Genomic DNA, 26,690 nt, shown 5'->3' on the forward strand with positions numbered 1-26,690 from the left:
GAGCTGAGCATCTCTTTGTTTCCTTTCGGCCGTAAGCTAAAAGAAGAGAGAGGGAGACCTGCTGCTCACTCTTTATTCTAGCCGTGAGCAGGCGGAAAAAAAAACCGAGAGCTATATTATCTTCAATCCAGTCGCGAGTTTGAGCAAGCAAGAGGGAGAGTGGCGGACTGAAATTTCTGGACTGACCGAGAAGGAAGAATTTGCAGCTGCCAGTCGTGTGTTTTAGGCTTCAAGCTAAGGTAATTTCTGGTCTTAGCTGAGTGTCTATGGGTTGATGAGGCTGTCTATAAGCATGCATGTGGGGTTGTGTGGTCAGATGATAGTTAAGTCACAGAAAAATCTGTTTGAGCAGGAACTATGGTTGCCGAGAGTTTAAGCTGGAAATTTGCAGCTTCAGTTGACCAAGTTTTGATGATCTGAGCTATATGTATGTTTAACTAACCAAAGTCTAGATGATCTAGCTCTGCACGAAGCTAATTAACTTGGATTAAGCAAGAAAATTGAAGGAATACCAAAAATCTGGTTGCATGCATGTCAATCGAGAGAGTTGGGATGAATTTCTGGTTGGTTAGTGAGTTTGATGTTGTCCGAACTTGGTTATGAAACAAATTTAATGGATAGCTGTTTATTTGGTCATGCATGTAGCTGTATTACGGGATGCATGATGGTTTAGCCATGAATAATAATATTTGGCTGAAGGGAAATTTTGATAAGAATAAAAAAATGGGAGCTGGATCAAAGATGAGGAACCGAGAGCTTGCATGTTTGTCTTGCAGCTTGTGATTCCAGTAAAATGGAAATTTATGTTGGTAACACATGTAATATGTTGAGCTTTAAGTGTACAAAATTTCAGCCAAAAACCCTTTGATTTGGTACACCAAAATTTCACGCAAAGTTTGGTCACAACCCTGGAAAATTTCTGACTTACTGCCCGACTTTCTTGTTTGCTGCTGCCCTGTAATTTCGAAAATTTTATAGTGCTAATTGAGCTTCCAAATTAGTGTAGATATGTTGTGCTATGTGTATTGTGGTTGTCTACCAAAAATCAACCCAAATGGTTGGTTAAATTTTGAGTTACAAGTAAAGAAGCAAAACTGGAACAAGCTCCAGAATTTTCTGACCAGCAACATTCGTGTAGCTATAACGTTTTGCTCATTGATCAAAATCAACTGCCACTTGTGGCATTTGAAACTAGACGCTTATAGCTTTAAAATGGTACCAAGCTCATTTTCTTGTTCATCCCGAGTGATCCGTGGTGAGTCTTGAAAGTTTGCAACTGCCACTGTTCACCCGAGGACAGTCCAGAAATTGCAACTTTTGCTGATTTTTGAACCACTTGTGTTTGGATGTTGAAAACGATTTCTTCTGTAACAATGTAGCCTTGCGAATCTAATTTTCAATGCCACCAACTATACCTGATTTGAGTAAATATAGAGCCAGATATGGCCTTTTTGCTGAAGTGTGTCAGAATTGAAATTCTGGAAAACAAAGCTCATCAGTCCTTAAGCTTGTGCGAACTTCAAACTTTTATTTCTTGAGCTAGGAACGTCGGAATCGAGTATGAATACTGGAATGGAATGCATATCAAATTTCAAAGGCTGGTTTTGATTCTATGATTGGTGACAAAAATCCAAAGTTATTGGAAAAGTGGGGACTGTTTTGCCCTATCTTCTATGAACAGAAATTTCACTTGCAAACTTTGACTTGCTTCTGATTTGATTTTTGGATAATGGTCTTCTACAGAGTTGTTATGCTTCGCATGAAGTTTCCGACGGTGTAAAATTTTTCATTTTTGGACTTTCTGAACTTCCGGACCGATTTTTCAAAGATTCACGCTTAAAAGTGAAATTTTCCGATTTGAACCTACTTGCTCTTTTAAGAACTTAGGTCACTCTTTTGAGACTCTTGGGATATTCCAAACTTATTTTTATGGTGAAAACGTGCTCACTTATAATTTGGAACTTTATTTTGAATGTTGGTTTCGCTAAACCGAAATACTTGAATATTTGGCCATTTGAGTAAATTTTTGCAAGAGTTTAATTTTGGTGAATTTGTTCAAGTGGTTGGCTGAAATGTATTTGGAAGGTCCATGGTTTGTGATTTGGAATTGTTTTGATACCTTGGACTTCCTTTGTTGAATTTTATATGAAATTGAATCTGTTGAGACTTAGGGCTAATGATTGATGAAGCCCTAGTGAAATTGATGTTTAAATTGTGATTTGGCTATTTTGGCAACCGGGAATACAATGTGCAAATGATTTGAAATCGTAAAGTCCGTTTTGGCCCTTGAATTCGAGTACCCTTGACCAAGCTTTGTTGAAATGTTTTGTTCCAATATTAAGCTATAGAAATTGAGTATAGTACGATAATGCTAAATTCGAGTGTCGGGACTTTTAAACCCTTGCTGACTTGTTGATTCTTTTCTTTGCTTACACTAGCTTTATTATTTTAAGGAAATAATTGCACTAACTTCCAAACTCTAAATTTTTCATAAAATTATTCCGGGCCAGTTGTTTTAGAGGAAAATTGTTAAAAACACTAGATTTTAATAAATTTAAATGAAAAGTGTAGAAAACTTGCTCGGCAAGAAAACATGATTCTTTTTCACTTATATTCTAGTACTTGAGCTTTTATTGAAAATTTTCTAGTACGAACACATTTTTCACCTTCTCAATTTCCGTGCCAAATTAAGCATTTTACTCTTCTTTTGAAATTGATAGTCCTTGCCACAATTTATCTCGGAAATGGGACTTTTAAATTCCTTTTGGTTTTATAACAATGATTAAGTTAAAACTTCCTATTTCAATTTGTTTGAGCTTGAGGCTTGAGTATGTGTATCTAAGAGGTTTTCTTTTATTCGCCTTAATCGAGCATCTAGGTAATTTGTAATTGTGATTAATCTCAGGTGATTCAGAGGACACCGAGAAGCTCTTTTAATTTCCTGCTTTTGCTCTTGCTTTGCTCCGGATTACGGTGAGGGATTCCAAACTGTTTTGCACAAAATTGCTTCTCGAACTTTTATAACCACTACTTGTATACTTGCTTATATATATACGTGATGTGATTTGATGAGTGCTTCTTTCATGCCTAAGTGGTCTAATACTTGATGAATCTTGTTCATTTGAATGAAAAGTACTTATTTCTAGGCGAGTGTGTACTTTATCACACTCGACCTAACTGCTGTTGTACTGCTTAACTGTTCAATATTTCATTGTTTATATGTTATTTGCGTATGCTGTAGGCCATGTGTACTTTATCACATTGGCTGAACAAGGCCTTCTTCCCTTCGTTATCACCTATTCGAGCCAGAAGCGGACTCGATCGGATAGGTTGATAACCCTGGGCACTGTATTTTGGTATACTCGAGTATTACCACTGGAGGGATAAGGTGATGTCTAGTCAACCGAAGGAGTTACCGATGGAAGTTATAAGGATGGGAAGTGGACCGAGTACTGTATCCTTTTGTGTTTGCTTTACTATTAATACTGTTATTGCTCTCCTAGTTGACATTTCTCGGGTAAGACTCCTCATGAGCATTAATCTCTGAGACGAAGCAATCCTTGTAATGTTCTTCTAGTCGGACGAGCCACTATTTGTTTGACTAAAATTCGTGAAAATATATTTATATGGTCGTTCATTCCAAATGTACGTTAGTGGTTTTTAAATGATTTATGAGTTGTACTCATAATAAAGTTGCCAACAAAAGTATTACTTCTACATGTGTTTCCAAAGTAACACTTACGCAATGGTTTATAAATACTTGATTTTCCCTTTTGAAACCTCATTGAGCTTTAGCTCACCCCCAAAAACATTTTAGTTCTATGCAGGGCTCGAGAAGGATAGTTACTCAAGCACAAGGATTTGGAGTACCGTGGATTATCCTTTATCTAGGTTGTGATTGATCTTCTTTGTGGAATGTAATGGTTATTTTGAAAGATTTGTGAACTTTATGGTATGATGTACTTGTGGTTGAAGTGAATGTAAATCTCATGACATTTTGGGGATTTTACTTTTGTAAGAATGATTTGAATTGCAAACATAAGATTGTACTTAAGTTATTATTGTGAAAATTTAGATGAAGTATTGGACTCGTACTTTGGTATGTTGGACTGGTGGATATATTATACTCCGTTTGAGCTTTTAAGAACCATCGATTATATTCATGCTTGAGTTTTGTAGTGAGTCCCGGCGAGAGCTGGGCAGACGGCCCGCCAAACCCTTTGGTTCGCCTTAGGGGGAAGTCGGGTCGTCACAGGCACCACCTTTAGAAGGAGCACGAGAAGGACCCCATAGATCTGAATAAATGTAATCAAGAGTACCTTTTGTCTTGTGAATTGCTGGTGAACTGAAGCTGACTCTTTCTGCTTCCCAAAAATACAATGTTCACAGAATTCCAATGGCCTGGTACTTTGTCCACAAAGAAGTCTTTTTTTGCTCAGTATGCCCAAGCCTTTTTCGCTCATGTGCCCCAAACGCATATGCCATAATTTGGTGATGTCTGTATCTGACAAAGATGATGTTGAAACAGCAGCAGCACCTGTAACAATAGATCCCTGTAAAATATACAAAGTTCCAGATCTGTGTGCCACTACAACAAAAATGTCTTTTAATGGCATTTAAAAGTGTCAGTATAAATAATTTAACCTGACACTTTACCTTTTCTCACACCTCGAACGAGTGTCGTCCCTTCCAATGTGGGGATAGGCTCGTAGTATTCAAACGTGTCAGGAAAACTATGCTATTATAGCATCCCATCTGTCAACAAAAAGTCCTTTTCTTGCTAATCGAAAGTGTCAGGATAGCTATGGTACAACATTAGGATATCGAGTTCTATGCTGACACTTTTAATTGTCAGGAGTTTTTTTTTTCTTTTTTCTATATGGAAATAACCTGTAGGTAGTGCTCTCTGCTATACATTCCGTCAATCAGAAATCCAAAGGACTTGTAAAATTATTCCAAAGAACAGAATGCATATAGTAATCTAAAAACAAAAGTCAATGCTCAAATATAATTTATGGAACTAAAAGTCAATAACAAGTACTAACATAACAAATCCCTAACAAGTACAAACTTAAAAGATTTTCTTGTGCACAAACTAAAAGATCCTCATGTGCACAAACTAAAATATTCTCTTCCCTAACAAGTAGAAAGAACTTGCAGTAGCTTCCAAATTTTTCAATGAAATAAGAGCCTTCAGTCATAACCACGAATACCCCATCAATCTTCAGCTGGTTCTACCTATGAACAAAGTTTGTTGGGATCATTAGATCATCATAGCTAGCAATAAAATTCATTAATGTGTGAAAAGCATAAGGAACCACTTACAAAAGCTGATCTTCAGTGTAGTTTGTGTGCCTCTCGCATGTCTTAGTCCACTTCTTGAACCCATTGACAGAGCATTGTGCAATAAAGATTGCTGCTGCTGCTAAGAGAGACGGGGGGAATCTAAGCATTTCATACTTGACGAGGCACAGCTCAACGATCAAGAAGGACAGAAGCTCCAACTGGTCACCAGAAGATTATTGCCAGTTATTAGGAACAGAAACAGAAACTTGAAAGGAATTTACTACAAAACAATAAAAACAACCGAACAAGAAAGGAATGATTGAATCATTTGGTTTTTAAAAAAAAATTTCTGAATAAACTAGGCTTCTCTCTTTCACTGGTTTGACAACATGTATCCAGCACTGCTTGCTTTTTTTGAAGCTCAAATATCTTCTTCCCTTCTTTATAGCTGCTTCCAAAGGCTGCTCTAGAAATCACATCTGTAGAAAGGCTCTGCAATTCAGGATTGATATCAATTTCATTCCATCCATCGGATGCAACCAACATCTTCCATCGATCAATCAGGTTGCAGCAACTTGCTAAAAACTCTGGCACCATTCCCTGCTTTCTTTAATTCATAAGTACATAGGGATGACGCTCACTTATATTAACAGTTTAGGCATGCAACTTAATCAAGATAATGCACTTTTGCTCTTCCTTAGCATGACTTGTTGACCTCAGAAAAGTTCTTTTTATTGCAATGCATTTAATTAAAGAATGTTCAGTTATGTTTCACATTCTTTTTGGTCAAATGTACTAAAAAGAAATTGTCTGCCCTGCTCTTCCGACCAGTAGTCTATAAGACACCAACTAAATAGCCAAAAGCCTACTAGAATACGATATGAAGCATTCCACGAAGCATTACTTACACTGCAGTGGGACAGAAAAAATCAGAAAAATTCCACAATAATCTAGTAGAAAGCAGGGATTACCTGCAGCTTCTCATGGTGGAATGCAGGAGTAATTAACCTTCTACGCTTGGCCCATTTCTCACCTTCCAAGGTTGAGACTTCCAGCGTTAAAAGGTCCACAAGAGGGTTCTGTGGAGGCTTTTGGAAGTGACTATCCTTGTCATTCAACATCAGCCTCATCAGCTCTGCCTTCCCCATTATCAATCTCGGCCTTGTTCCAGTCCAACTCAGGCATACTTTTCCTATTTTAGCAAACCAAGCCACCATTAATCACAATTCAATGGAGTCATAGTTTTTATTTTTATTGGCAGATGTAATTGTCGAGCTTGTAATAACATGCAAATAATTAAAATGTTTCACCCCTTAGAACCATGTAAACTATGATTAATTCAAATTGAATAAACTAGGCTTCTATCTTTCACTGGCTTGTCAACATGTATCCTTTTAAGACTCTTTCACGCGAAGTATCTAGTCACATGAGATTTATTTGTAATCACTTTTCTAAGATTCACCAGTTTCTCGGTTGTCTAGACATTTTATCAAACAGGTTATAGGCAACAAATCCATAACAAAATAGTCAGATGAATCAAGTAGACAACCGAGAGGAATAAAGCTAAACAACAAGTGCACTCAAATTATAAACTATTACTATATCCATTTCAATCTCAAACAGACTAGGCCAGAGGATCGGTATCGGTACTCACAAATCAAGGATTTGGCTGTGGCTTTCTCCACCTAGTTGTAATCGCTCCCCATGCTAGGAAAGGCAGGATACTCTTAGAAAGGAGAGTCTGGAACTCTTTTCACAGTTCCCGTGACTAATTCTTCCTTACTTTAACTGGTCACGGGAGCCAGAAAGAGCGAAAGGAAAGAAAGTGGAAGAAAGTCTCATTTAGTACCTCGGTGGTCTATTATTTTCCAGGTTTCCTTTACCCATCTGCAATCGTCTTGCGCCATCTACAAAAAGCTCCGTCTTAACGTCCCTACTTGGCTGAGAGATAATTTGCGGAGAGTTAGTTTGCGGAGAGAGTGTTTTTTGTGAGAGAGATGAGAAGAAGCAAAATTTGACTAAGTATTTTGGCCGGCGAATTGAAAGTTTTGAATATTTCACAGCAAATGAATCTTCCGCCAATTCACTATATATGATGTTGTTTTGCGCCTTTTCTTTTATTTTTTTTGGTATATCTCACATTTTCTCAAGTGTCATGATAGGTAGTCTAAAGGCACATTATTATTCTTATATCAGATAAAATAAAATAAAAATTAGAGTGTATATTATTGAGTTGATAACAAATATCATAATAGAAGTGTTATAATGACACAAACCAACAAGTGTTCTTATAGACATGTCAGGAAAAGCCATTTTTGTTGTAGTGTGCCTTCATAACAACAAGAGTTCCTCGAGTGATTTTGAGAACTCCATCTCCACCTGAATACCTACACCCAATAGACTCAAGAGTGCCCAAAGAGATGAGATTTTTCTTCAAATCTAGAACATGTCTAACATCTGTGAGCGTTCTCACAATACAATTGTACATTTTAATCCGGATTGTGCCTTTGTAAACAACTTTACAAGCAGCGTTGTTGCCTATTAAGACAACTCCACCTTCAGTTGATTCATATGTTGAAAACTAGTCCCTACTGGGACACATATGATACGAACAATCCGAATCTAAAATCCACTCATTGTTAGACCTAAAATTATTTTCTGTTGCACAGAAAATGGTTCTGTGAGATCCCGTAAATTTCACAAGTCCTCCCTAGGCATTATTCTATTTCTTTACGATCTAATGGTCCTAGAAACGTGTTCATATATGAGTGCGTGTCGTGTATGCTCACTGTACTCGCGGGAATTTTAAATCTTTGTTGGACGAGCGAAGGAGCGCAACGTTTGAACTTGGAAAAGAAAAGAAAAGTTTTGAAAAAAAGGCAGGGGCCAAATCCGGCCGCAAATCTGGCCAGTTCTTGGCCGGATTGCTGGCCGGATTGTTTGAACATTTTGAAAAAAAAAAATTCGACTTAGCCACTGCCTTGAATCGGGCCAAGAATCCGGCCGGAAATCCGGCCGGATTCTGACGTGGCAGCTTCGGTTGCCAAGTTTGACCGACTGTTTCCTGCCTTTTTATCTCACTTTTGCACCCCAAATATCTCATTTTCTTCCCTGGTTCATCCGTGAGCTTTGAGGGAAAGAAACCTCTTCATTTTCCAACTTCAATTTTGTCCCAAAATCTTGTGATTTCACCGATGGTTTTGGACAATATTTCACACAAGGGTTCTCTATGGTGGTTTAAAGCTTTTGATGGATTGGTTTTTGAAGGGAAGCTCTAGGTGGATAGCTCTCTTGAATTTGAGGTAAGATTGGATATGCAAGTTTCCTTTGGTTCTAATATTGGTTAATTAATGGTTTGTGGTGGTCATGTATGTTATTTGGTGGAGTATTTCATGGGTTTATGGAAATTATGGTGATTTTCTGATTTATTGGGTATTTTTATGATTTTATATGAAAGTCTTGGATTGGATTTGGATTAGTGGTTTAAATGGTGTTAATGGAAGCTCTTGTACGTTATTTATGGTTGTTGCGGAAAATTTCCGTATGTGAAGTGAATTTCCGGTTTCTAGGGTTTCAAATTAGGGATTTTTCCAAGGTTGGCTTTAAGTTTTTAATTGGCTTTGATTGAAGGAAATTATGGCTTAATTGAATGTATGGTATTGTTTATGAACCATATCGGTGACTGTGGTTAATTGTTATGAGAATTGGTATTTGAAGGGTAGGTTGGAAATGTGTAAAATTTAGGGCTTATGCCGTCCAATTTTTGAGAGTATGTGTCTGTTTTGAATTTGAATTGATCTTGATTCATTTTATGGAAATTCTTGTGATTTGGACATTGGGAGGATTAAGTTCCATATTAGTGGCATTTCTAAACTTTGTTTAAGTTAATTCATCCTTGTTTTGGCCTGTACATGATTGGTATAGGCTAGTCTCATGTTAAGTGGGGATTTCTAGCCCTTACTTGTGATTAGTGATAGTCATAGGCAAAGGTCGGTTCAAGAAGAGTAATTTCAGTTTTTCCCTGTTTCTGGACTGAACTTGGACTGTCATTTTCTCTGTACTGTAGACCGAATCAACTTTTGCTCAAAACATGAAACTTGTAGATATATGAGTTGACTACTTGCCTGCAAAATTTCAGATTGAATGGAGTACTGTGGCTTGTGAATTGACCGAAATACAGAAATACCCATGACTGCCCCATAACCCCTGTTTTATGACAGTTTTCATTCTTTCTCTAGGATTCGGATTTTGACCCTGAATAAGTATGTTTTGGCCTTGGAAATCTTCATAAAAAAATGTTGACATATGTCTTAGCTTCGTAACGCCATAAGATTCGTTTCGATCGGATAAGTGTAGCTTTACTTGTGATTAAATGCCAAAAGGCAATAGAAGCTTGTTAATTTTAGAATTTCCTTTGCTTGACTTGATATTTGTAATTTAGGGTTTCAACTTGATCAAGGTAATGAGGTATGCCGGATAAGGTTCGTGAGCCGTGGTTGGTGAGTGATCCCTCAACTACTTTTCCACAGTTACTTTGGAAATAAGTCTTGCATCGATTTCATGATTTGCATATCATTACGTTTGTGTGTGTGCCATGACATTCGACTCGGGTGAGTTCTTGGAAAAATCTTGTGCTTAGAACCAATGTCCCCGCTACTGTTTACGCATTCCTTGGAGCACGATGGCTCCTTATACCTGTTTATCCGTTACTTGATCTAAGGGAGCGCTGGATATCTAAGTACAAGAATTTCACTGGCTCCAAGAGAGCAATATACGCACATTTGATCACTAATTCTTGCATCATTTAAATGCACAATTGTAAAGTTTATTGGATTACTGATTTTACTGTTCACTCGCTGAGCTTCTAGCTCACCCCAAATGTTTTCTTCTCCCCACAGGGATCGAGGCAAAGGAAGAGCTTGTATTACGATATTTGTGTAGCTGGATGGAGTATCTTATGTATGTTTTGACTTTGGTTTTCTTCTTGTGTAATAGTTGATGTTAGGGGTGTATGAAGGTTTGAGATTGGTCGGATATATATGTATATACGTTCGTATGAATGTTTGAACTTGAAGGGATGAACGTGTACGTTCCACGTTTGGGATTTAGTTCCACTGCGTTTGTGATAGGAAATTCTTGGAGAATTTGTATATATGTGAGTTTTATATTGCAATTTGTTTGAGGACTGTAGTGAACGACTGAGTCCCGGCGAGAGCTGGGCAGGCGGCCCGCCGAACCCTCTGGTTCGCCTTAGGGGAAGGTGGGGTCGTCATAGGTTCCATCATTCTCATCGACGACAATACTAGCCTCGGTGGTTTCACTCCTTTTCTCCTTTTGCTTTTCTTTATTTTTCAATTTAAAACAATTAGAGATAACATGGCCCTTTTTTTTTACAATAATTGCACACCACATTTTTATGTCTGGACTTGGATCTACTTCTATTTTCTGTGTTTCTCTTTTCAGATCTATCCCTAACAAACAAGCCATCGGCTTGACTCCCACTAGTTTTCCCAGTAATATCCCTATCTATCTGCTCTTTAGATTTTAATACAGATTTAATTTTTTGATACGAAATTGTTTCCTTTCCATAAATCATAGTATCACGGAAATACTTAAAAGACTGGGGAAGGGAACACAAAAGTAATAGGGCTTGATCTTCATCATCAATTTTCGAATCTATATTCTCCAAATCCATAATAATGGAATCAAATTTATCAAGATAGGAGAGTATAAATGTACCTTCAGACATCCGAAGCATATACAAACTCTGCTTCAGATATAGCCAATTCTCGACTGTCTTCTTCATATACAAGGCTTTCAATTTATCCCACATAGCCTTGGCCGAAGTCGCTGTTGCTACCTCCCGTAATACTTCATCGGATAGATTTAAGATTATGCTGGATCTGGCCTTCTTATCCATATCGGCGAAATCCGCATCCTTTACATCTTCTAACTTTTTCTCAATTCCCTGAATTGCCAAGTCAACTCCTTCTTGAACAAGAATGGCCTTCATCTTGAGCTGCCACATGCCGAAGTTGACATTCCTGTTGAATTTCTCGACAACCATCTTTGTTATCGTCATTGTTACCACAAAATCTATAACTTGAAGCTTGTCTCAAAAAACTGGTCAAACAAATATGCAAGTCTCATGAGCGAGTCCCACAGGATGAGCGGGCCCCACGGGATGAACGGGCCCCACAGGATGAGCGGGCCCCACAAGATAAGCGGGCCCCACGGATAGACGGACCCCACAGGATGAGTGGGCCCCACTGGATGAGTGGGTCCCATGAGATGAACCTGTTTTGTAAAATATATCAACCAGCTCTGATACCAGTTTGTTAGGACTGGTCCAGGAGTAAACAAACTAAAGTTAGAACAAAATAGGCGGTATAACCGACCATGTAATAATTAGGCGGTAGACACCGGCTATATAATAATTAGGCGGTAAAACCGATCATATAAAAGGGTTGTGGCAACCCAATAAAGACAAATAATAAAGCAAATAAAAGATACAGAAGATTTACGTGGTTCGGTCAAATTGACTTATATTTACGGGCAAGGGAGGAGCAATATTTCTACTATGAAGAAGAAATACAAAAGCCGTTGGAAAGTGGTTCCTAGGCCAATAAGGCACTTATAAAAGAGTTTAGAAAATATTCCTAAACTCAAAACAAGAGAGCCTAAAATATTTGACTAAATGGGCTAGATGACTCAAGAAACTAATAGTCCATATAACTCTCTTGAGTGGTGCAAGTAACTTCAACATACGAGGCCTATATTTATAGGCGCAAAACGGAAGGCATCCTTAGCCTTCCTCCGATGTGGGACGAACCAAAATTCTTTGGTCAACAATTGCGGCTTCAACATTGTAGATAAAGGTAGCAGATGTTTTCATTATAATAAAAATATAAGGATCACATTAATGTGTTCCTTTAGTGATGAATTATTTAGTTGCATAGCAGATAAAAAAGTATATATGTTGGTAGTAAACAGGAAACATCTAAATCCCAAAAAAAAAAAATAGAGGTGTCATTGCTAATCTAGTTATTTGTTGCTTCTCTTGCACGGTCACCTTCCAGGCCCAACCTTCAGAGCCAGGCAGAACATCTTTTATCGGGATAAGAGGTTCCATTCTGCAATTTAAGGTAAATGTACAAACACAATGGCAAATTGTTAAATAGCATTATATTGTTGACATCATAAAGTAATTATTATTCAATGGTATGCATAATTATACCTTATATATCATATCTTAGCCAAGGAAATATATCACAAAAGATAAACATTTCTTGTTTTACCATCAACTTTCAAGTCATCAGAAGTCCTCAGAACAACTAAAACTTTAACTATATTAGAGCTTCTAACTCTAGACAAAGCAACATAGAGTTGTTCATGAGAAAAGATGGATTCACGGAGATAAATTCCAACATACAAAATAATTTTACCTTGAGACTTATTGATTGTTGTTGCAAAGCATAGACGGATAGGAAATTGTGTCCTTATAAATGGAATCCCATTCTTTTCGCTATTAGAAGTTTGCAAAGTAATCCTTAAAATAAAGACCTTTTTTCCTTTATGGGGGCCAGAGACAATTTTGGCAGAAATAGTGTGTTGACACAATTCTCTATAGATTAACCTTGTGCCATTGCAAAGACCCTCTGTTGGGTTCACATTTCTTAGAAGCATTATAGGACAATTTTCTTTTAGCAAAAGTTCATGAGGAGGTACACCTTTTGGGTTTAGAGAATTTAGAAAGTCCTCATAATCTACTTGATGTCACCTATCAACAGTTCTATCACAGCTAATATATCTGTGAAGATTTCCAGGAAAAATTTTCAATCGTCATCCCATTTATTTCATCCACTAAACTGTTTTGGATAGAGTACACATCTATTTATCATTCGATGAGGATCACATGAGCATAGATTTAAATCAGGGAAGATAGTTCCTAATAACTTGGTAGAATTTACATGTAATTAGGTCTAAGAGTAAAAATACACACAGAAAATGAACTATTTACAACACAATATATAATTTTGACCTGTCAAGTGATTCCTTTTTGTTATGGTAAGGAATGACCAGATGAGGTGCAAGAGATATCTAACCATGTTCATCAACAGGTTCAACTCCTTCTCCTACTCTAAACAAGAAATTTGAAAAAGTTAGATATAAGATAGCTCTCATATTGGTCGTCAAGTGCAGTTTATGCATATTAGACCATAGAGGTGAATTCAGAAGACTTGATCTAATCAAATATTCTTCACCTAGCTATTCAATAACTGGTAGAGTTTGTCGAAAATCACTTCAAAAAACAATAGTCTTTCTTCCAAAAGGCAGATTAGATTCCATTATATCTCTAAGAAGACTACTAAATGCCTCAATCATTTCTCTTTCTGCCATTGAAGTCTCATCCCACAAGGTTAATTTAGCTTTAGAGATCAGCTTGGCAACACCACTCTGTTTACTAAATTGACAAGTTTTTTGTTTTGGAAAATCCAAAGGAATCTTAAATCTTGAGTGCACAGTCCTACCACTGGGGAGGACGGATGCTGCGACACTAGATATGGCAACTGCAATTGCCACGTATCCTTGTGAGCGAAGAACTATAAGAAGCGCCCGATCCAAGAAAGTTTTACATGTTCCAACTGTGAGGACTTGTAAAATCTCTTATATTTTTCTTAAAATACCCTTTAATTTGGAATTTATTACTTTACAATAGCTTTACTACTCATTCACCACCCAAATAGTTACAAATAATAATAGCACCAAGGGTTTCTTCATTACTTTCATCGTTATGATAAACTAGGGTTTTTACGTCTTTTCGTAATGTGAGTAATCGGTACAGGGTGTGTACTAATTTTAGTGATTAAGAGTGATTTTTAAATGATGTTAAGTGTGTGAATAGAAGTGATAATAATAAGTTAGTGAATCATAAATTAAAACCCTAGTATACACGATTTAAGGAAAATCGGCTTGAACCGACGTGTACCGTTCACTACCGATTAAACATACCATTTGACCACCATTTTATCAAGTTAATCTCATTATTATTAGAGCCTAAATGTCAGCTCTAAATTTGATCAAGGTGGCTGAAAATTTTGACTTCAAAAACCAAGAGAAAAGAAAAAAATTGAGATGGAAATTGGTGGTGACAAGTGGGAGCAATCCATGCATCTTTGACCCAAACTAGGACTAAGCCTTATAACCTTTCTTAGCCTTCAATCTTCTCCATTTTTCAGCTTGGGGGCCGAGACTTTGAGAGAGAAAAACCAAGGGAAGAAAACTCCATTATCATCTTGTAGCTTAGCTTATTGAGTGAAAAATCAAGAAACTAAACCGATTAATCCTTTCTTTGAGCACTTGGGAAGCTTGGTGTGCTAAAAATTTACAAGGAGAGGTGGTGGATATCTCTTACAAGCATCATAGTGAGGTATATTGGCTGTCCATCATCTTTAGTTCCCTTAATCTTGCTTAAGTTGCTATACAACTCATATTCTTGGTTAATTGATAGCTATGCAAGTAGTTTTGATGATTATGGAGAATTTGTGAGTTAGGGTTTTACATTGTTCAGCTATATTTCTTCTTGTTTAGATAGAATATGATGTGAATAAGTTTAGATAAGGAGGTGAAGTAGTGTTTCAAGCTAGAATTGTGAAGATTAGCACTTGAATGCAAGAATTCCAGTTTTTCGATTTTGTATTACCCTGTTCTGCCCAGTTTCATTCGGCCATGATGGAGGCTGAATCAGCCTTAGGTTAAAATATAAAAGTTATAGGAACTGATGTTTTATAGCTGTTTGTAAAATTTCAGCTTAATCTGAGCACTGTATCACATAAAATTACAAAATTACCCTTGCTGCCATAGGTATAATTTTGTGGACAGTTTTGACATTTCCTCATTCTGGCTGTGTTTTTTCACCTTGATTCATATTAAATTAGCATTTGTCCAAAACACAAAGGTTGTAGTGCTATATTTTAGCTTTCCAACACATCTAAAAATGTTTCAATCGGACTTTTGTAGCCTGAGTTATTGTCATTTGAACACAGTGCTATTAACCAGCCTGATGGTGAAATTCTGGTTCTGTAATTTGTAAATTTGACCTAGATACATTATGAACTGGGTTGTGTTGTCTTCATCAAAGTTGTAGCCCTTTGACCTAGCTTCAAAATGGTATAAATTTTACCCCAATCTGATAAGCGTAGCTTCGGTTGTGGCTAATACGCTGAGAGATATCGATCCTGTCTTTTTGTTCTATGTCCCAAACCTTATTTCCGGTCACTTTTCTAACTTGGTTTTGTAATTGTATGACATTGAGCCTATTGAACGGCTATTGTAATGAGATTATCTGTGTATGACTTTGGGACCGATTGAAGAAAAGAATGAAGCCATCATGGCTGAAAAATAGGTAAATACAAAGGGCGTGCTGCCCAAATTTGCACTCGAGGACTAGGTAAGGATTTGAGGGCGAATACCACTTGAACCATCTAGGATATTTGCGTCTTCTTTTATAGAGGTATATAAGTTAGAATTCGGCCAAAACTTGTACCCTTGGAAACAAATAAAAGTTACAATTACAACTAATAGAAATACGTTTTCTTCGTTTCTTCGACTCAAATGATATTTCACCGTATAATCACTACCAAGTTTCACAGTTTGAATAGCGAGCAAGAGTTTTACGAATATTCTCCAAATGAATTTCAATTACTTGACTCTTATTAAATGAAACGTCTAAGTTTCAAACCTTAGTCGATTTTCAAAACTCTTAAACGATATTTTCTCGCAGATTTGGACTCCAAACCCAGAGTAATACCCAAACGTGACCCATAGAGGCACTATATTTTTGGTGAATGCTTTTAAATACCTGATTGCACTTGATACTTGTGTTTAATACTTGAACAATGTGATTACCTGATATATGAGTAGATTGTTAAGGCAAGCGTGTACTTTATCGCACTTACCCTAATGTGATTCGTTTTTGGCCATTGATTTCAGTTGAATTGATATAAATGCACATGAAATATATCTTGTTTGGAATTCCAAAAATCCTGTGGCTAGTTAGTCGAGTCGACCCGGCAAGGGCCTGGTCGATTAGATAATGAACCCTGGATAGTTAGTGATATCGAGTGGAGTGTTATCTCCTCGACTAATCGGTATACTCGAGTATTATCACTAGTGTTTATCTTGGAGTTCGGGCCCGGTAAGAGGTTTGATCGGTGGACGGAGATTGGAGTTAAGTGGTGTTCTACTGGACTAGTTACCTTACTTGAAAGTTGACGGAGTGTCAACTACCAATCGATCCAGCTATGACGGAGCCGATATATGAGCAACTATATCCTTATATGTGAAATGCGAAAAATTTATTGTTTGGCTATATGAAGTGATATTACTCATTTCTTAACTTGTTTTGCTCGCTATTTCACTATTGTGCTACTTTTACGTTATTTGTTGGTCAATTTGATATTTGGAACATCACTGAGTTTTAACTTACTCTATTAGTTTTATTTTTCTTACAGGGGGTACGAGCGAGGCGTGAGACATCTACAAACTAGCGTAGTCCAGATGTTTTGAATTTTGAATTGTACTCGCGCTATCACTCTACTAGGGTGATTTGTACTTGAATTGTTATGTTAGTGTGAAGGAGCTTTGTATTTTGAGTTGAGCATCAATGTATATTATAAGTTTGAATTGTGCTATTATTTATTGTTCTATGGATGTAAGTTAATTTCTTGAGGTACGAGTGAGTGAGTCCTGGCGAGAGTTGGGCAGGTGACTAGCTAAACCCTAGGGAGAGGTGGGGTCGTCACACCAACTGGGCCATCATTAAAAAAATCCTGACTTTTTGAGCTAAAGATTGAATTTATAATCAAATCGAATGCATATTTTTGTTCAACATTCAATTTTAAAGGAAGATGCATATTTTCTGGATCAACCTGTATGTTTGTTTCGCTTTGAATTTCTTTAGTCAGCCACTCACTGTAAGAGCATATAAAGCAGTAGCCTTCAAGAAAATGATAGTCATCAAGTTTTTTTCCCATGTGTTCCAATGTCTTGTTAATGTCTTGAAAAACCTTCTTTTTAATGTCTGCTAATGTACAATTAGTGTGTGCTCGGCTTCATCCATAATCAGAAGATAGTTCCACTTTGAACGTTTCCCAAAGATATTTACGATTTCTTGGAGAACAATAGAACAGAAGCATGGCAAATAAAGATCTTAATGAACAGGGCATTTGAAAATGAGCAATTTCCTGTAAAGTTTCTTCTATATAGGAATCAGATTCCAATCCTAATCGTAAACAAGCCTCTCTAAAAGAGTTCATTTTGTGATCTCTAACCATGAGCAAGTCATCAAATGACGTTGGCCCTCGAGCATGTGTAAGTAAAGGTCTGCCCACATAACATCCATTTTTAGTTCAAGTTGGGCAATAGTAAGATCGTTTTCATTGGTCATGTTTAAACTTGCAAGAAAAGGTTAGTATAAAACAAAAAATTTTACCTCACCGCTCCCTTACGTGTTTCACTCACCCTCGTGTATCACTCAAGTGTTTTTAAACTCTCTAATAATCTCACAAATCACTTCTTAAGTCACTTGATTGCCTCTCTTGAAGAAATCAGAATTTCCCAATGAGTATCAACCAAACTTTCACCAAGCTTCACACTAGATGGTGGAAGTTTAAGACTGGAATATTTTAGAGTGAAATGGATTGATATAATGCCTCAAAAATGTATTAAAACAAGCTAGAAAACTCCAGATCTGTTGCACAAGAATGACTCAAGAATTTGGAAACTTTGGACTTTGACTAGTGTCTCAAATTAGGAAACTAATAACTAACTAAAACCTAGACTGACTTGGATTTGTTTTTGGACCCTTAGACACGATTTTACAAGCTGGATAGACACCAAAAAACATGACTTATATTGCTGGTCAGATTGCAAAACTTGGCTAAAACAAGAAACAATGGCTAAAATTTTTGAAACCTAGAAACTCTTTACTCGATTGCACCCTTGGCCAGAATTTTGGAAGTTGAATCCAAATGGTTCTTGGATTTTATTTTGGAGTATAAAAACTGCTGATTTTTGGAGTAATTTTTGCGTATAAGTAGCTAGCTAATAGGGATATAATTATGCATTTTATTTGTGATTATTTGGTTTTAATTTTGGCAGTTTATTATGCAAAGTATTGAATTTCTGCTCATAATTGGTATTTATGTTAATTACAGGCAATTGGTGTTAAAAGTGATAACAAAAGGCGAATTTCCAGAAGACTATTCATTTCAGGGCGTGCCCACGCCAGAGATCGCAGAGTGAATCCTGGAAGACGGACCGTGACACTTATCCCTAGAAGCTTGCCATTATTTTTGGGAGCAGTGTTTTGAAGTTGTGTTGGATTTGGAGACATCTTCAGATAATATTTTGGCAACAAATCATGGAGAAAAATAAGGGAAGATATTTCTAAAAAGATACAACAATGTGATTGGCTAAAGAAAAGGGAAGCTGCTGAGTTTTAGAGGGAGTCAAATTGCTAATCCTTTTTAGTAGTAGAGAATTCTGAAAGCTTGAGGAATATAAGGAACCGGGGGAGGTTGCTTCCGAGAGGAATTTGGCATTTGACTACGGAGTGAAGAGAAAAAAAGCCGAATCCCGCGAGATTAAGACCTGGGGTCTCGTTTCTTAGACTAGTTGGTTTTTTTTTCTTTTCTTCCTTTGTAACGTGACTTAGAGTTTGGGCACTTTGCTTTTGATTAATGAACACGAGATTGAAGCTTCGAATTGCATCAAACATAAGGCAAGGCTGAATCTTTTATCTAGTTGAGGAATAAATCAAGGATGGGGGCACCATAACTGTGAGATCGTTTTAATTGTTTATTTTTAATTTATATGTTCATGGGTATTTGATTATTCTCTATTTTTCCCTGAGTTATTATTGTTTAGATTTATTGGATAATTAGGCCTGTTATTCGATTTTCTAAATAATTGATAGCCAATTAGGATGTTGGCGTATCGCCTTTAAGCATCTTGATTAGTGACAAACGAGACAATTTCACTGCCTCGCAAGCGGTCTAATTTGGATCGTGGGGATAATTAATCTAGCCTAAATAAATCCGCATGTGTGTTTGTCATCTAGAATTGAGTCTTTCTAATTCCTAATGCTGTGGCTACATTAAATCCTATGAGCGTTTCTGGGATTGTCTAGTCACAAGAGGGTAGTTTATGAGCGTCTCTTGACTACCATAAAATTAAGGATAAATTGGTGGTTGGGCGCGTCGCTTGACCACTATAACCCGTTTATTCGTGAGTATATGAATTGTCCCTTGTATCTGTGATCAGTTGTGTGCTTCGGTGCCAAGATTAATTCCTTGACTAGGTTGTTTTAATTAATTGTTATTTGTGTAATTTGGTTCCTGCTATCTTACTCAACTTTGAATTTCAGTTTTTATTCCTTTTTAATTAGTTGGTACTATTGCTGAAAATTTCTCCCCCATTTTCCTGTTTGATTTGCCTACCAGTTCCCTGAGAAGATGACCCTACTTGCCCTGTTTACAAATTAAATTTGAAATTGTGTTGGTTGGCAATTAGGCTGTTATTTTTAACTTTATTTTTGGAGGTTTGACACCCACCAAATTTTGGCGCCGTTGCCGGGGAACTGGTGTTTTAAATGACTTATTGCACAGGCTTTAGTTTTTATTTTTATTTTTTATTTTATTTTATGCCTCGATCTTCTCGTACAGGAGAATTGAAATTTGATCCAGAGATCGAGAAGACTGCAAGAAGGTTGACCAATGAGGCAAAGTTGCGTAAGCAACAAGATTCAACGTCACCTTCAGAATCTGAGCAAGAGTTTGTTTCCAGTGATTCATCAAGTGAATCTGAAGAAGAAGAAGTGCATATTCCCCGAATAGCAATGGCAACCCCAAAGACTTTGAGGGAGTTGGCAACCCCTAACGTGAACCAACAGCCATTATGCATTGCATTTCCTAACACGGAAGAGGCATTTGAGCTTAAATCTGGTCTTATTCACTTACTTCCTACTTTTCGTGGTATTGCAGGTGAAAACCCACATAAACACTTGAAAGAATTTCATGTGGTGTGCTCCACAATGAAACCTCAAGGAGTCACTGAGGACCACATCAAGTTGAGAGCCTTCCCTTTCTCTTCGGCAGATAAGGCTAAAGATTGGTTATTTTACTTGCCATCAGGATCCATCACTACGTGGAAAGACTTGAAGAGAAGATTCCTCGAGAAATTTTTTCCTGCCTCTAGAGCTGCCAATATAAGGAAAGAAATATGTGGAGTTAGGCAGGCGAATGGGGAAATTCTATATGAGTACTGGGAGCGCTTTAAACAACTGTGTGCCAGCTGCCCGCATCATCAAATCCCTGACCAGCTTTTAATACAATATTTCTACGAGGGATTATCACCCATGGATAGGAGCATGTTAGATGCAGCCAGTGGCGGTGCTCTGGTTAACAAGACCACAGACGAAGCCACGTTATTGATCTCCACCATGGCTGAAAATTCTCAACAATTTGGAGTGAGAGCTGATGGAGCAATAAGAAGGGTCAATGAAGTGAATCACTCTGACTTAGAGGGTAAACTGTCTGAGCTTACCTCTCTGGTGCGTCAAATGGCAAGGGGGCAATTACAATCTGTGAAGACTTGTGGTATCTGTGCTGCTCCCGGACACATGACTGACATGTGCCCAACTCTCCAGGAGGATTCACCTGAACAAGCCAACATAGTGGGAGATTTTTCTGGATCACCTCCACGAAGGAATGATCCTTTTGCACCCAATTACAACTCAGGGTGGCGAAATCATCCTAACTTTAGCTATGCTTCAAAACCCCCTGGTTTTCAACAACATTTCCAACCACGACCACCAGTGCAACAACCATCCACTTCCAATTCAAACATGTCACTTGAAGATATGGTGAAGTCACTAGCCCAAAGCACGAGTCAATTACAGCAAGAGCCTCAAAGATCTCAACAGGAGTCTCACAGATTTCAACAAGAGACTCGTGCTAGCACTAGAAATTTGGAAACACAAATGTCCCAATTGGCAACTTTCATGAGCAACCTGGAAAATAGCAATATAGGGAAGTTACCATCTCAAGTAATTCCTAATCCCAAGGAGAATGCCAATGCAATGCAATTACGGAGTGGCAAGGAGGTACAGTCTCCTAGGCGTGCCCACGCTAGAGAAGAAGAAGTGCCCAGGAAGGTGGGAGAGGAAGAAGAGAAACAATCCTCTGAAGTCTCAAAGAAAGTTGACATTCCTCCTTCTTTTCCTGATAGGTTTACAAAAGCTAAAAAGGAAGAATCTGAGAAAGAGATTTTGGACACCTTCAGGAAAGTGGAGATCAATATTCCTTTGTTGGATGCTATTAGGCAATTGCCTAAATATGATAAATTTTTGAAGGGCTTATGCACTAATCGCAATAAGTTGAGTCTGGATGACAAGGTGAAGGTAGGAGAGAATGTCTCAGCGATTTTTCAAAGGTAGTTGGCCCAGAAATGCAAGGATCCAGGTATGTTTACTATACCATGCATAATTGACAATCAAAGAATTGAAAAAAGCATGCTTGACTTAGGTGCTTCAATAAATGTCATGCCTCTTTCAATTTTTAAAGTTTTGAATTTAGAACCCCTCAAAGAAACTAGGGTAATCATTCAACTAGCAGATAGGTCTAATATCTACCCTGAGGGCCTAGTTGAAGATGTTCTAGTAAAGGTCAATGAATTCATTTTTCCTGTGGATTTTTACATTGTTGATATGAATGATGAATACTCTACTAATTCATCTGTGATTCTTTTGGGTAGATCCTTCATGAGTACAGCAAGGACTAAAATAGATGTACATGAAGGGACTTTATCTGTGAAATTTGATGGAGAGAAGGTCACTTTCAATATTTTTGATACAATGAAGCATCCTGTGGATACTGAGTCTGTAAATTTTGTTGGCATGACTAACACCATCGTGCCAGAGAATTTTGAACAGAATTTCATGGGGGACAAGTTGGACTTTGTCTTACAACAAGGCAAGACCAATTTGGAAGTGGACGACATGGAGGAGGAGGAAGTCAAAGAAGCTATCATGTCCTTACATTCACTACATCCGCTTCCAGGCAGGTTTGAAAATTCTTTTCTACTATTACCCACTTCTAATGAAAGAATTCTACCTTCTGTTCAACAGGCACCTAATGTGGAATTGAAGAAACTGCCCGAGCATTTGAAATATGCTTACTTGGGAGATAACAAGACTTTGCCTGTAATCATTGCCAATGATTTAGCTGCGTTGCAAGAAGAGAGGCTCTTACGGGTCTTACGGGAATTTAAACCAGCAATTGGATGGACGTTAGCAGACATCAAATACATCAATCCATCTATTTGTATGCATCACATCCTTTTGGAGTCGGACGCAAAACCCATGAGAGAGCATCAACGCAAACTCAATCCCGCAATGAAGGAGGTGGTGATGAAAGAGATTCTCAAGCTCTTAGAATTAGAAATTATTTTTCCTATTTCTGACAGCCAGTGGGTAAGTCCAGTCCATGTTGTTCCCAAGAAGACTGGAATCACATTAGTGAAAAATGAAAAGAACGAGTTAGTGCCAATGAGATTGCAAAATGGGTGAAGAATGTGCATTGACTTTAGGAAGTTAAATGCCGCAACTCGGAAAGACCACTTTCCACTCCCATTTATTGACGAAATGCTTGAGAGGTTGGCAGGTAAGTGTTTCTTTTGCTTTTTAGATGGTTACTCTGGATATTATCAAATTATTGTTGCTCAAGAGGACCAACATAAAACCACTTTTACCTGCCTTTTTGGAACTTTTGCATATCGCCGTATGCCTTTTAGGTTGTGTAATGCTCCTGGAATATTTCAAAAGATGCATGATGAGTATTTTCTCTGATATGATTGATAATTACATTAAAATTTTCATGGATGATTTTACAGTATACGGTGATTCTTTTGATCAGTGCCTAGACCATTTAACAAAGGTTTTGAAAAGATGCATTGAAACAAACTTGGTTCTTAATTATGAAAAATGTCATTTCATGGTTAAGAAAGGCATAGTTTTGGGCCATGTTGTTTCATCAAGGGGTATTGAGGTAGATAAGGCTAAAATTGATTTGATCACTAGTCTACCTTACCCTACTAATGTCAAGAATATTCGTAGTTTTCTAGGCCATGCAGGTTTTTACAGGCGTTTCAAAAAAGATTTTTCAAAAATTGCTCAACCGTTGTCTCGCTTGCTTCAAAAGGAGGTGCCATTCAACTTTGGAGATGATTGCAAATTGTCCTTTGACACACTCAAGGGTATGTTGACCACGGCACCAATCATCCAACTCCCAGACTGGAAGCTATCCTTTGAGCTCATGTGTGATACCAGTCAGTATGCTGTAGGAGCTGTGCTTGGACAGCGGAATGGGAAGTGTAGTCACGTGATATACTATGCATCAAAAACATTGACACCAGCTCAATGCAACTACACCACCACGGAGAAGGAGCTTCTAGCCATTGTTTTCGCTTTTGAGAAATTTAGATCATATCTATTGGGGTCAAAAGTAACGGTTTACTCTGATCATGCAGCTTTGAAGTATCTCCTGTCAAAAAAGGAGTCCAAGCCAAGACTCATTCGTTGGGTGCTCTTGCTGCAAGAATTTGACTGGGAGATCAAGGATCGGAGAGGGGTGGATAATTCAGTAACTGACCATTTGAGTAGGTTGATAAGAGAAGAGGAAGCAGTTCCCGTATCTGAGGTATTTCCTGATGAACATCTTTTCTATCTCAAAGGTAAGGAACCTTGGTATGCAGATATTGTGAACTTTTTGATCAGTCATAAATTTTCTATTGGCATGAGTAAGAGTAAGAGGGATAAGATAGTCCATGATTCTCTATACTATATTTGGGACGAACCATATTTGTGGAAAATAGGCTCTGATCAAATTATTCGTAGATGTGTACCTGAAAGTGAAATTCCTTCTATCCTTGCTCATTGTCATAATTATGCATGCGGTGGCCATTCTGGACCTAAGAGAACTGCTAAAAAAATCCTTGATTGTGGCTTTTATTGGGAAACATTGTTTCGTGATGCTTATGCATTTTGTAAAAGCTGTAAAAAATGTCAAAAATTTGGAAGATTGTCTCATAGGGATGAAATGCCTCAAGTACCTATGTTATTTTGTGAAATATTTAATGTTTGGGGTATGGACTTTATGGGACCTTTTCCTAGCTCTTTTGGATTTTTGTATATTCTGTTAGCAGTTGACTATGTATCGAAATGGGTAGAAGCAAAGGCTACCCGGACTAATGATTCTCCAGTTGTTGTAGGATTTCTCAAATCCCACATTTTTAGCAGGTTCGGGGTGCCGAGAGCCATCATCAGTGATCAAGGTACTCATTTCTGCAATCGCACCATTGCAGCTCTCATGAGAAAATATGGAGTGCACCATCGTGTGAGTACAACATATCATCCTCAAACCAATGGGCAAGCTGAAGTCTCCAATCGAGAGATCAAGAGCATATTGGAGAAAACGGTTAACCCCAACCGTAAGGATTGGAGCTTGCAATTGGATGATGCTTTGTGGGCATATTGAACGGCGTATAAAACGGCCATTGGAATGTCCCCATATAGGTTGGTATTTGGTAAGATGTGTCATTTACCTGTGGCTATTGAGCATCGTGCATTCTGGGCAGTCAAGGAATGCAATTTGCATGCGGATAGAGATGGCAAAGAGAGAAAGCTCCAACTCCAGGAGTTGGAGGAAATTCGTCTTGAAGCATATGACAATGCACGTTTGTACAAAGAGCGTACCAAGCAGTTTCATGACCGCCTATTGCGTGCGAAACACTTTTCCCCTGGACAAAAGGTACTCTTGTTCAATTCACGGTTGAAATTCATGCTAGGTAAGTTAAAATCCCGTTGGATTGGACCATATGTGGTAGTCAATGTTTTTCCCAATGGTGTGGTTGAAATCCAGAGTTTAAAGACTAATAAGAGTTTTACGGTTAATGGTCATCGTTTAAAACCATTTGTTGATGTTTCAGACATTGGCACTGTGGAAGAGGTACACTTGATAGATCCTATCTATGCCTAATTGCTCACTGTGGAGTCGTCTAGCCAAAGACGTTAAAAAATGGCGCTTCTTGGGAGGCAATCCAAGGCCTCCATTTTTTTTGTTACAGTTCTCTTTCGTTTTTCGTTGATTTTGGGTTATTTTGTTTCATTGCAAGTGCTTTTTTTGGTGTTGGGCAGGAGACTTGGATTTACAAGGCATGGCCACGCCTTATAAGTGACGCTCTTGAACACCGTAGAAATGCTTGGGCAGAAGACTCTGCCTTATAAGGCGTGGTCACGCCTTACAGCAACTCTAGTAGACTCTGGGGACACAGGCTTGGATTGAAGACTTCCGCTTCCATCTGAAGCGACGCTACACCATACCATCGTCGGAGGCTCCGCGCTGCCAGTCCCTGACACCTCATCTATCATGGTATTTTGCTGCAGTTTTTATTCATCCAGGGAATATTTTTTTTTTTTTTTGCTCCCTTCACTTGACTTCAACTTTTCGTTCTTACATTGAGGACAATGTAGACTTTAGGTGTGGGGGGAGTAGTCTAGCTTTTCCTTCTTACCAAAAAAAAAAAATAAACAAACCTTTACCATGCCTTTTGGATGTTTATGGTTAGCCCTGATAAGCAATGGCTAGATTTTCAAATTTAACTATTGTTACGATTTTAGATGATAATATGTTAAGTATGATATGGTAAAATTTTAGGATGTCTCTCTGGTAAATATTTGAGATTTTGTGACTCTTGCAAATTCTTTTGGTTAACTTTTCTAGGCATTGTAAATATTTTTCTGACATTTTTGTGTGAACTGGTTCAACTATTAATCTTAGTTCTCCATGTTAGGAAAATGAAGCAGGCTTGCATGGTTTGAATTTTACTTGGGTGTTTATTTGTGAATAATATTCGGCTATACTCCGCTGGTTATCATTGACTAGTAACCGGGCGTCTTTACCTAAAGTGTCGATTTTCGCGTCAAAAAGCAGCGATAATTATGAGTATGTGGTCTTTAAGCGATTAAAGTTGAGTAACCGGGCTCCTTCATTGGAGAGATATCGGAGTTCGCGTCAAAAGACTTGAATGGTTCAAGACTAAGCACTTCTTTCAAGTAGGAGAAAAAAAAGGGGCAAAAAAGCAAAAACAAAAAAAAACAAAAAAACAAAAAAAAATGAAAAAAATGAGAAAAAGAAAAAAAAAAAGAGTATACGAGCATGAAAGTATGTGAATAATTGTATTGCCTGCGGATCCATGAGTCTTTATGTTGAGATTTTGCTTAATAGTTGGACCAGTTATTGAAAAAAATGTTGGTTGGATATTTTCTATTCTTAGATTAGTTAGTC

At 37.7% G+C, this 26,690-nt stretch overlaps 1 protein-coding gene and 1 non-coding gene across 2 annotated transcripts; one reads left to right on the plus strand and one right to left on the minus strand.

The window, feature by feature from the left end:
* Positions 1–19,990: 19,990 nt before the first annotated feature.
* LOC113718042 (uncharacterized) lies at positions 19,991–21,784 on the plus strand. The gene has a single exon (XM_027242966.2). The coding sequence runs from the start codon at positions 19,991–19,993 to the stop codon at positions 21,782–21,784; it is 1,794 nt and encodes a 597-aa protein (XP_027098767.2).
* On the minus strand, positions 20,552–20,658 carry LOC140026308 (small nucleolar RNA R71). The gene has a single exon (XR_011830253.1). It is a non-coding gene; the product is annotated as a small nucleolar RNA R71 (small nucleolar RNA).
* Positions 21,785–26,690: the final 4,906 nt, after the last annotated feature.

The sequence above is a fragment of the Coffea arabica genome, chromosome 11e, assembly GCF_036785885.1.
Source record: "Coffea arabica cultivar ET-39 chromosome 11e, Coffea Arabica ET-39 HiFi, whole genome shotgun sequence".
NCBI lineage: Eukaryota > Viridiplantae > Streptophyta > Magnoliopsida > Gentianales > Rubiaceae > Coffea > Coffea arabica.

Excerpts from the sequence above, each read along its gene's own strand:
- LOC113718042 (XM_027242966.2), top strand. The coding sequence starts at position 19,991 with ATGCCTCGATCTTCTCGTACAGGAGAATTGAAATTTGATCCAGAGATC.